Raw genomic sequence first — 13,089 nt, forward strand, 5'->3', positions numbered from 1 at the left:
TAGACGCAAGAGTTAAAACACCTTCAAATGCAAGAACTAGGAACAGCGGGATCATGCAGACTCTTGAGCATCATTTGGCTTTGGAGATTAACTCTCAAAAATAAATGCTTTTATGATTGCAAAGACACAATAACACCCATTACAACACCACTTGCACACTGCTCCTTTGATTGACACACTTATGCACACTCTTATAGCTAATTTTACCAAATTACTATCAAAGACTTGCAGCCCGCAGTCAACATATAATAGCCAATTCTATAAAAGCGGGAGAAGTGTTTCAATATTACAAGCACAAGCCTCAGATAAATATATATATACACAATGACACACACACATAAACACACACTCTCAGTCACAGTTTGAAATTTGGCTGAGCCCTCCAATATGGCACAGCTTTGAGTTGATGAGTTAGTGCTACCCATTGTGTCTATTTCTTGTCCTTTCCTTGAACCAGCCTGAACCAAATTTAGGGGAACATTCTGCACAAAAAATCTGCTTCAATTTCCCAGAGTTCCCTTGGGCTGAAGTCACTCAGGCAGGCAGGATTTTATCTCATGTTCCAGAATCCGGATTTGAAAGCAATCTTTCAGCTGAGCTGCCAGCCGTTGGCTAATCCAGAACTGTGCCGATGTAAATGGCAAAAGTAATAGATTCCATTTTGCACTTCAATTTATTCTTGGGGAAGACCTAATTAAGAGCTCAAGTAGAACAAACCCTCACACATTTTAGACAAAATCAAGCTTTAGGCAAGATGAAGCCGTGTGAACCATCTAAAGAGATTGTATGATACGACACAAATATTACACTCTCTTAATGCTTACACGCTTGATATACTGAAGCATGAGCTTCTGCAAAGCTGTTTTGCCAGGATGACATGAGAGACAAAGTTAGAGATAATAGTATTTGACAACACTGATAATTTTGCCACATCTGTAAAGATGCATTGCTGGTCTATAATGTCTCTCTTAGCAATTCTAAGAAGTCTCAAAAATAGCAGCAACCATTTGCATAGATGTTGCACTGACTCAATAACATCCTCAATAGTCTACTCATCTTCAGGAAGCTGTCTGCCAAGGTTTCCTAATGAAGCAGTCAGTCACACTAAATTCACAAGCTATATGTGACTCGGCAAAGCAATCGTTCTGTTAGGGAGCCTCTTGATCAGGTTCTGGTTAATGCTGTCTAAAAATTGCATGCGTATTCATAACATGGGGGTGTGAGGCAATTATACATTGAGCAGTGGAAATGTAAAGTGTGTTTCCTACGCCTTAGGCACAATTAGAAACATTAAGCACCTTTTTGAACAGCTCACATCAGTTTCTGTGGCATTTCACAGCTGCCATCTGTGATAAATAAGTCAGAAAACTTTGTGCTAGCTGTTTGAGAGAAACTGTTTGACCACAGATAGAAAACTCAAGACAGATTTCTCCACACTGCTGGATACAATCTGATGAAAGAGATATAAAGGGATTGAGCCAGGTGAGGGAATGTGTGGATTTGTGTGTGAGGGGTAGAATTTACACGACTACTCATCTTTACAGCCTGGTCTCATAAAATGTATGTGACAGCTGCAAAATTTTAGCAAAACAAAATTACGTGCTTAACATGTTAGCTTGCAGTTTCCCAGTGAAATGTCCAGCGGGTGACACCAAAATCGTGTGAAATAATGATGTAATCGGACAAGATTTTTAAGGCGAATATTACATTGATGTTTTTATTAATAAAGCATTCCTCCCCAACCTAAACTTAACCAATAGTGTCTTGAGAGATGAAAAAAAAAACAGATATCTTTACCCTTGGCCTATGCCTAAACCTAACTGATAGCGTTTTAAAAGCAAATTCGACATGCAAAGCATATTTACTGAAGCAACCAAATGTCACTTCAATAGAACTTTCACTTCACTTTCACTTCGAACGTCCTTGGATGGGTTTGAAGCTCTGTTTCCAAGTCCAAAATGTAGCACTCTATGAGTAGAGCTACAGCACAAGACAATCACACTGGAATAAGTGTGTAAATGTTGGTGGGTCTGTGATACAAACATTAAAATATATTGTTTTTCAAATGATGCATTAGAGTAAAACTGTTTTCATATAATAACAAAGTAGGGTGTGAGTAATAGAGTGAAAAATAAGTGTTTATAAAGTCCTAAACAGCTATACAGTAGTACCAGTGATGTGTGAAAGTTAATAAAATGCACAGTTGCCTCTATTATTAATTTTACCAGGAAACTGCAGCAAAACGTAGAACAGAATGCAGAGCAGCACGAAAAACAAACTTTTGGTTATAGTAAAGTTCTTTCTATGAGACTAGGTTGTATTTTTATTAGTCAGTTCGTTCTCCAGAAAAGTAGTCGACTAGTTGGCAAGTGAATGTTAACATTATGCAAATTACTAAACATAAACTGTGCAACACCAGTGAGACTGAAATCATCTACTCCACAACTAGTCATTTACAATTCAACACATTGACTAGTGGCAGAACTAATTGACTAGTCAGTGCAAACACTAGTTTGTGGATATGAATCACTCTGAGGGCTCTATAATAGTTGGTGTGGGAATACCCTATGTGTTTGTATACAGTGTGCATGCTCTTTGACTGTAATGGGTATCGGGCAGCACAGGGGTCAGAAATGTGCATGTGTGTGTGTGTATGAAGATAAGCCCTCTGGCATCTTTGCCTCTGAAGTGGCAGCTTTAAGCCCTGTGACAGCACCATTTGATCTGCTGTGTGTGTGTGTGTGTGTGTGTGTGTGTGTGTGTGTGTGTGTGTGTGTGTGCATTCCATGACAGAAGCCGGTTATCACACCACAGCAGTGTTATAAGGATGACTCTCTTCTGACAGACAGAGGGAAGCATCTGACACCTAGAACTCACTGAGAGAAAATGTTCAGCGACTAAATACCCCATGAACCTCCAAACACTGACCTTCCCACTAATCACACATCAAGGATGTGCTCTAGATGCAGAATCTTCAGAATGTTTCAAAACCAGACATGAATACAAATTCATGTCTGTCATTTTATGAATGATTGGTAGATAACGGATTATGACTATATATTTAGCCTAAAATCAGCAGCCATCACTCCAACACCTTGTCCTTAAATAATCATGCTAAATTGCTAATTTGTTTCAACACAGTTGAAAGCTATTTGATTCATTTAATGAAGCTTAACATTGTCTTTGTGCTTGTTGTTGAGTTGCCACAGTATGCATGTCTTAACGTCAATATTAGATTTCATACAAAGTTGTACACTACAGTCTTCAAAGACAAAGGACAACTGGCTCTAACAAGGACAGAAAGAGATGTGGAAGGCCAGATGGACAACTAAACAAGAGGATAAGTACATCAGAGTCTCTAGTTTGAGAAATAGATGCCTTACATCAGCTGACAGCTTCATTGAATTCTACCTGCTCAACACCAGTTTCATGTACAACAGTAAAGAGAAGACTCAGGCCTAATGGGAAGAACTGCAAAGAAATGCCACAAAAATAAAAGGTTAGAGTGGGCAAAGAAACACAGACATTGGACAACAGGTAATTGGAAAAGAGTGTTATGGATCTTAACCCCATTGAGCATTTGTGGGATCAGCTAGACTGTAAAGTGCGTGAGAAGTGCCCAACAAGACAGCCACATCTATGGCAAGTGCTACAGGAAGCGTGGGGTGAAATGTCACCTGGGTATCTGGACAAACTGACAGATAGAATACCAAGGAACTGCAAAGCTGTCACTGCTGCAAGTGGAGGATTTTTTGATGAGAACTCTCTGAAGTAGTAAAAGAAGTTCTAAAAAAATAAATAATTCAAATTGTAATAGTAATGTTTCATGTTATTAATGTCCTGACTATACTTTGTGATCAGTTGAATGCCACTTTGGTAAATAAAAGTACCAATTTCTTTCCATAAGAGCAAAATATGTACATTATTCCAAATTTCTGGCCACCAGTGTTTTACTTCAATGTTTAATAATTTTTTGAGGCCACTCTATATTGACCAGCATTTTACTTTTGCATTTCGTCGGATTTTCCCAGCAAAGAGTCAAACTACGTAAAGTGACACTCTGAAAGGGAAAGGAGCTTTATTGGCAATTCTGTTTGTGTGCATTATCTTTATAGACAAGCATGTACCACACACTCATTCTTTAATGTGACCTTGCATTTACACTTAGCTCATCAATCACCCTATAACTATATCTGGTGTGTTGATGTCTGTCTGTCTGTGTGTGTGTGTGTGTGTGTGTGTGTGTGTGTGTGTGTGTGTGTGTGTGTGTGTGTGTGTGTGTGTGTGTGTGTGTGTGCGTGTATGTTTGTGTGTGAAGAGAGGTGAGATAACCAGATGACTAATTAGGTGGCATGCAAGTGCATAACCCTCCAGTGACCTACACAAGCACATATCTGCATCCAACTGAAAACACCTCGTTGATAAATCCATGAGTGAATATACTCCACCCCACATGCACACAGCGAAAGTGGATTAATGCAGCGGTAAATAAATAGCGCATGTTATAAGCATTGCAGGTAATCAAATCCACTGCGGCACATGACAGTGATTTTGGTGTACATTTTATTATACCAAACGAAGATTCATGAAATACAAATGTATATGAACCACAGTGCTCAGTAATAACTAAAACACTTATTTATGCTAAGTGCAATATTTCCCCCACTTGGTCTGCGTCTCTTACAGTCACCTCAGTTTCGCAACCAAGTGCATTTATCCTAATCAAGTATTTGCATTTTACAAGCTGACAGACAAACTCAGTATGTAAATAAGACAAATCCTAGCATGCAAAAAATGGCAGGGCATGGAGGACTAGAAATACAAACTGTGAATATTACATTATTCATGCAATAATAAAAACTAGCAAAATGCAAATGCAATGTAAACGTCTTCAACAGACAGTGACCCAGATTCATCCGAAACCTGTGGAGGGTAAAGACCTCACCCTTAAGCGCTGTATGCCCAACTGATGATAACGCAAAGCCTTCATTTACACAAAGACACCAATAAGTGTAAAGCCCACAGCGTTTTTCTGATGTCATGGCCTTATCATGACCTTTCTACCTGTGGAAATCAGGGCTTGAGTCTTATAATAGCAGGCCATTGAGTTGAGCTCTCAAAAGGTTTTCTTTAATGTTTTAAGTTCCTTAAGTAATTATTTTAGAAAAATTTAAGGGGTCCCTGGGAAGGTTATGTTACTTCTGAAAGGATCTGGTTGCAAGCCAGATGCCTTCTGACTGATTTCCGATTGCTCTTCTTCTTTACAGAAACAAAGCATCAAAGCAGGCTTTATCAATATAGAAAACTAGTGCATCAGTGAGGGGAATAAGCCATCAAAAAAGCAGGACAAAGACTTGTAAGAAATAATACAGTCTTTCAAAGATGTGTCTGTCTTATTGACAACATAGCACTTTGATATCCCCTCAATGGAGAAAATATCTGCTGTGAGCCTCATGGTGAAATGAATTAACAAAATATGTGATTATAACTGTTCAAATACAGGCTGCAAACTCACACATATCTAATATTAATGCATAGAACACTTAAAGGAATATTCCGGATTCAGTACAAATTAAGCTTGACAGATCGACAGTACTTGTGACATAATGCTGATTGCCAAATTTGTTTTTCCCGATTTATAATTCATTTTCTTTAAAAAATGCAAGACTCTGGGTTACAGTGAGACACAATGGAAGTGAATGGGGTCAGTCAGTAAACGATAAAATATGCTTAAAAACTATAGCTAAAAGACATAAACAATATGCATGTCAACATAATTTTAGTGTGATAAAATTGCTTAATAACCTTCTGTGTAAATTTATATCCAATTTTCACCATAAACCCTAAAATGACCATAATAACTTAACAGTTCAAATAATACACAGGTTTTAATAGAATAATGAAAGTAATTTAATAAAATTATAAGCTTCACATTTCTGCCTTTAAACTCTCCAAAAAATTGGCCCTTTTTTGTTTTCGATGTTTTAGTTAATACTGTAGTATATAAACTACACACATTTAGCACTTTATTAGGAACACCTGTACACCTAATTATTAATATGATTATCTAATCATCCAATCACGTGTCAGTAGTGCAATGCATACAATCATGCAGATAGGGTTCAGGAGATTCAGTTAATGTTCACCTCAACCATCGTAATGTGAAAAAATGCGATCACTGTGATTTTGACTGTGGCATGATTTTTGTGCAAGACGGGCTGGTTTCAGCATTTCTGTAACCGCTGATCTCCTGGGATTTTCACGCACAACAGTCTCCAGAGTTTACTCAGAATGGTGCCAAAAACAAACAAAAAAAAACAGTGAGCGGCAGTTCTGCAGACAGAAATGTCTGATTAATAAGAGAGGTCAACAGAGAATGGCCAGACTGGTTCGAGCTGACAGAAAGGCTACGGTAACTCAGATAACCACTCTGTACAATTGTAGTGAGCAGAATAGCATCTCAGAATGCACAACACATCAAACCTTGAGGCGGATGGTCTACAACAGTAGAAGACCATGTCGGGGTACTTTATTAGGACCATAGTGTTCCTAATAAAGTGCTCACTGTGTGTAAGTGATCCTTTCATTTCAGTCCTTTTCCTTTCAGAAATGTTGTGCTCTAACTTGCTGTCATTAAATTGACCATCAGCTACTGTGCTCTTTAGATAACGGCATTGAAAAAACAATATTGATCATCAACAAAATTGGAGATCCCTTGCCAAAATTGTCCTTTTGAGGTGGAATTAGGTAGATAAACGTCCTATCAGTGGAATTTGCATTGGTTCCTAATTACTGACAGCATGTCACAGATGGTGTCGATATAGATTAAGTTGTATTTAACCTGGAATATTGTTGTAAAGATGATGTAAATACTACTTCTCATATCCTAGTTTAATATGCAAATTAAATCATTGGTAAGTTTAGTCCCCAAAAATGAAAACACAGTGGCACTTTCAAAACATTGCATCATTTGTTTGAGCATCCTGGCCAGCTAGCAACATTGGCTCAACAAATGGTGTGAGTCTGGTGCATCATTTTTCCCAACCAATGAGAGATGCACTGTGAGCTGTAAAAAGTAAAACACTTCAATGAAGATAATACATTTATAAATGCAAGCATAGATAAAAGAGCAAGACAGGATGAGAATCAGCCCAACTGCAACAGTACCTTTAGGGGATCTAGAGATGTTGTCATCTTTTCTGGTTGCTCCTCTGGCTGAGTCCTCATTACTAATGCAGTCATAACAAAGCAGTGCTGTCCCAGGGACAAACAAGAAACAATATAGGAAAAGGAAAGAAGGAAACACCTTTCAAGAATTTAAAACCAATAAAACACAACTTAAAATGGTCATGTACTGAAGAAAAATCAATGCAAGGATTTATTCCGTAAATTTTGGCTTGTGTTAAAAACAACTTTTTTGAACAGCCATGTTTAGTTATGCCTGAGTTAGCCATGAGTTCTTGTGCCACACCAAGTTAACTTTCAGCAAAGGCTGACACATTCTCTCACACACACACTCACACGCACAAATATACTAATGACACCTGCGGCACCTACTCTCACCCTGCAAAGTGACAGACATAGACAATTCCCTCTGTTGACACCTCCAGATAGAATTGCAGGTAGGAAAGAGAAAGCATTTCAGTACACACACACTTATTTACAAAAAGGATGTTTGTTTGCAGCCAAAAGTAGGCCACAAGGAGAGTTAGGAACTGGGAATGAGCTGTTCCCAAAGTCATTACTGAGGAACAAAGTATTTAGCATTCAGAGAGAGAAATGTTGAGCAAAAAAAAAAAAAAACTCCCAGCATTCCTTTTGAATAGGTGGATACTGTAACTGCTAAGGTCATATAGAGTGTGCATTTTAAAATGTACTTATTTACTCATTCAAAACGTTTACTGCAAGGGAAATGCTTCAGCAATTATTCCCTAAAGTGTGAGATCCCATCACCAGAGTTAGGAGAGCTACTACTGAATCTTTTTGCCAATCTACAAGCTACTCCTAACTAAAGTAATTAAACAACAATCAATTAATCTTTTAATTAATTTAACCCCAAAATGGCTCGTTTTCACTCTATGAGTGACAGGGCTTTTTCCTTCTTATGCTCCACAATTGTGGATCTCACAACAAGTTGATATTAGAGAAGCACAGACTGTTAGCATACACTCAAATAATTAATTGTTGCTCTATGTTGAATTTAGTTACTTAAAATGAACCAATGCAAAACAATTATTTTATTTTTTTTATTTTTTTGTCACAACTTAATTTTATTGTGAGCAATCAATTTTATTTGTAAAAGGGAAATTCACTTAATCCATTTGTGTTAGGACAACTTCAAAAATTGTCATTGGTCATTACCAGATGTACATGTGATAAAAACTGCAAATGAATGTCTTAATATTTGCTATTTATTGCAGTATTTACACTGGTGGTGTTGTAACTTTGGGTTTTGTGTCGTGCGAGTGCTTCTCTTTCGAAAAAAAATTAAGAAAAATAAAATTGAGTGTCACTATCACTGTTTGTGTTGGATGTTAAGGAACCTGCATGGCTGGTTGGAAAGCTTGACTCAAAACTAACCGGCATGATGTCGTCCTCTATTCCGGAGAATACAAGCTCACGGCTTATTGCATTAACAACAACAAATGTTTGACAAAAATAAAAGGAAGTGGTATACATTATTTTGTCGTAACTTAAATTAAAATGAGGACTTTGACAAATTGTTATCTAGTACATGTGTCTAAATGAATTTAGGTTGGTATAACAAGAATTTATCAAATTAATTCAAATAAACTAGTTTTTGATTTATAATTTAATCAGTTTTCCTTAAGTTCACTTTTATTACATTTTTTTTTTTTTTTTTCTCGAGTGCATTTAAATCTTATCTTAAAACGTATTATTTCAGGAAAGCTTTACTGATTAATCTATTTTTGTATTCGGTTTGATTTTGTATTGTTTATTTTGATATTAATTTTTATATTGTGTTTTATTGAGCAAAAAAATGCTGTGCAGAGACTCAAATGAATAGATTTTTTTAAGCAGTTCATTTACATGAATCATCCAAACAAACCGATTCACCAAAATGAATCAGACTTTCCAATGTTACCGACAAGAGAAAGGACATTTTAGGAGAGCGTGTTTTGGGATATTTTTTGAGAGTGTGTGATTATTCAGTTTGTCTGGTTGTAGAACACGATGTGTACAATACAATACAATGTGACATAAAAACTTGCAATGTAGCCTTTTGTCAAGTTACACCCACTACACGTTAGAAAAAGTACCTTGTTACTGGAAAGCTACAGAGTTCTGAAAACAGTTGAGCTACTTGCAGGCTACTGAAAAATGTAGTTAAAGTTAGTAGCGCCGCTACTATTGGTTAGTTACTCCACACCACTGCCCACCACCACTGGCAACCCAATGCTACAGTGCCAGGCACATGACTTGTTATATTTGTGAATTTGTGAAACTTATAATAGAAGTTGTACATCGTTAATACAACTGTTCAGTATTTCTTAAACACTCAGTGTACTGTAAACTGCAAAAAAAAGCATGTGGGCAAATATTACAAATATTAGGGCTGTCAATCTAACCTGTTAATTTAGTGCAATTATTTGTAAGGATGCATCGATACAACTTTTTCTCTTCCGATCCGATTCCGATATCGGAAATATCTGTTTAGAATATCTTCACATTATTGTGTGGAACTAATTGTGAATACTCTTTAATATGTAAAGAAACACAAACCTCTAACTACACATTATTTCAATTTAGCTTATTTAGAAACACTTTATTATTAACTAGTATACTGGATAATGTAGCAGAAAATTAACAGTAATTCCAGTCTTCAGTAGAAAAGAAACCAGTGTTTTATTTTTGCCTTTTTTTCCCCAAAAATGTTTCAACTTGGATCTGGACTTTAAATGATTCAGATCTTTTTTTTTGTTAAATTTAGTTGTAAGACATCAGTCTATTTTACATTCACAAAGTTATTTTTTGGAACCCATTCAACTTAAATATTATTATAAATTGTAAACAAATACTAATGATGACAATAAAAATAATATGAATAATAATACATTATTATTCATATTATTATGATTGACTTTTAATTTTAAATACAACAGTAATATATTTAAATCGAGCACTTTTTAAACCATCACGCTTTTATTTTGACATTCTAAACTCTCCAGGAAGTCCTGTATGTGTCTGTTTGTAGGCAAGTTCACAGTAGTTTAATTCGCTTCTTATTCAAATTCTGGTAAAATGCATCTCCGGTGCCGTACTAAATGCATATTATAAGTGAACCGAACTATTGAGCATCTACATCTGAGATGCTGTTCTTGAGTAGCGCTTAAATATTGTGCACCACTGTGAAGGCTAAAAATAGCCACGAGTGAATCACCAGCCTGTGCGTGAGTTTGTGTCAACAGAGCAGAACCAATTACTAACGTGCTACACATACTATATATTTACATATTAAACAGTCTCTTTTTATTCACAGAGCTAAATCACACATTTTCAGGTAACTTTGAATAAAATGCACGAGTCATATGAACTGCTTTAATGGTGTTTTTATGGTTCTTTTATGTTATTTTTGGAGATTGACAGTAATGAACATGACTAACACACAGGATCCGTCTAAAAGCTTCAGTATCGAAGCCAATACCGATCCAGGTATTGGATCAACACATCCTTAATTATTCATAAAGTAACATGTAAAAAAACATTAAAGAAATTAATCATGCCCCCAACCTGTATGTACATTCCAAAAAAAGGAATGTTCCCGCCATCTCAGCAATTATCGAGACACGTTTTTTTTTAAAGTTTAACTTATGCACAAGATGGACTTTTTGGAGCGTCTCACTAGTTTTCAGCACTTCTAGTCACAAGTGTTGTGTTTTTAGGATGCTGTGATGAGTACATAGACCAACAATTAAAAATAGAGCAAAGAGTATAATAAAGGTTATGTTCAATGATAATGAAATAAAACAAAAAATATTGCCACTTTTTGTATTGTCTAAATGCTTTATTTGTCTGCTGCCAAAATATGATGTGATGTATATGAATCATCTAAATGACAACATTTATAATTATTTCACTATTTTACATGACCTTTATTTGGGGGCCTTTTTTCCGTCAATATTAGTATGTAGGGCTGCAAGATTTGGACAAAAATTATCCATCATATTGCGACTATTTAAAAAAATATTGCGAATGTGATTTGAACATGACCAAACAAAAATTGGAATATGACAAACCAAAAAATTTTGATTACTTTTGACAAAAATGTGGTAATGTATTGCCCATGTTCTTAGACTTAGGCCACCCTTTGAAGGTTCACACTTTAGTCTTCTTAAAAAGAACAAAAGACTGACCTTTTTCAACCACAAACATATAAATAAATAAAATAGTGAAATGAAGAGGGGAAAAAAAAAATAAAAATAATAATTAGTGAAATATTGTAATTCTACAAATTACATTGATAATTACAATAATTATCATCATCTTTAATATTTAACAGTTGATTGATTAATCAATCAAATTAATACAGCAAAATGCACATAATATATGCATTTAGCCTGCTGCTTAAATATAATTTAAATAATTACAATTGAGATATGTTAATGTTGTCATTTTCTCTTAAGATATTCTTAGTTCTGTGTATTTTAATACATTTAGGCTATGTTTTGTATGAATTTGTGAATGGTTTAATTACTGTTAATTAATTACTGTTAATAACTTGTATAGAAGATATTTATTTTATATTAATATATTATATATATTTATTTTAATAAGTTTATTAAAACTTAACCTTGTGGATTAAGGGATATTTCTATGGACTTAGTTTTTTATTTGAAATTAAGTCAAATCATAACAAACTGCATAAACGCAGTACATAACATACCACTTCTCTGGGGATGGTGAGATGAATGTCAGGAATGTGCCTTCATGCTTTCTCAGTGGTCAGTGACACAGAGCAAAAATTTAAGTTGTGGAGTACAGAACCACTCTGAAACACTTGAATAATTCACTAAAACAATACAGACAGAATAGAACAGCACAAAAACTTTAAAGCGAGCAGTGTGAGCAGACTATTTATTTATATATTTAATTAAAACACAAGGTCATATCAGGATTCAGATTTTGTTTTAATGAATTGTGCATCCCTACTGGTATGCAATTCATTGTATTAATTTATCAGCACGTCATGTAATTAATAAAAAAATAAATCAAATGACAGCCCCAATTATTTATCTGTATCTTTATTTGGGGGGATTTTTTCAAATGTGATAAATTCTGATTATTTCGATTAATTAATTGGCAGGTCATGTAATTAATCTGACTAAAATGTTAATAGATTGACAGCCCTAACACATATATAAAAGACATTATAGGGTCGAACCTGCAAAGGCTTTAGATATTCGATCTTTCTTCCACTCCCAAGGCTGGTCGTACTCCTCCGGTGGCCTCTCATCGTCCTGGGGTAGTCTGCTCTCACGAGAACACCGGCCTCCATCCAGGTGCCCTCCATTCTCCTCTGGCTCATAGGGGGTGTCGTATAGAGGTAGCTGCCGAACTGGACCATCTTTAGGACCACGACCACCTCGGATTTCTATGAAATAAGGGAGAGAGAGAAAAGATTGTGTTTACAAACTTAGTAATTTGCTACAATTAATTTAGCTATCAGTACATCCAAAATGCATTTTTGCAAAATTTAGGGTAGCAGTTTCAGGCCATTTATTTCCATATTTATATGCAGGCTTTGCTCGTAATAAGTGCTTAAAAGTCATGGTCAATTTTGTCTAAAAAGGCTAATTGTGTTAAATAGTGAGACCTCCTTTGCTGAGAGGAACCAACAGTCTCATCTGGTTACAACAAGTATCAGCAACAGGACAGCCTGGAATCAGTAAGATACGGCCAGTGATCAGCCTAAAATCAGTCAGAGACCAGTCAGAGATCTGCCGGTGATCAGCAAGATATCAGCCAGTTTTCATCCAGTTAACCAACAAAAATCAGCCAGTGATCATCCAGAGATCAGCAAGGGATTGATTGTGATCAGCTAGTGAACAACCAGAGATCAACCAGTGA

At 35.8% G+C, this 13,089-nt stretch overlaps 1 protein-coding gene across 3 annotated transcripts in view; it reads right to left on the reverse strand.

The window, feature by feature from the left end:
* Positions 1–13,089, reverse strand: part of LOC127661669 (SH2 domain-containing adapter protein F-like) — a 193,981-nt gene that overhangs the window by 43,961 nt on the left and 136,931 nt on the right. For 2 of the 3 annotated variants that reach the window (XM_052152488.1, XM_052152486.1), the window contains exon 3: positions 12,404–12,613. In XM_052152488.1, coding sequence (XP_052008448.1) covers positions 12,404–12,613 — 210 coding nt within the window. Of the gene's footprint in view, positions 1–7,167; positions 7,255–12,403; positions 12,614–13,089 lie in introns of all 3 variants that reach the window. The other variant, XM_052152487.1, reaches the window with a different exon arrangement.

This window comes from Xyrauchen texanus, chromosome 21 (assembly GCF_025860055.1).
Source record: "Xyrauchen texanus isolate HMW12.3.18 chromosome 21, RBS_HiC_50CHRs, whole genome shotgun sequence".
Classification (NCBI taxonomy): domain Eukaryota; kingdom Metazoa; phylum Chordata; class Actinopteri; order Cypriniformes; family Catostomidae; genus Xyrauchen; species Xyrauchen texanus.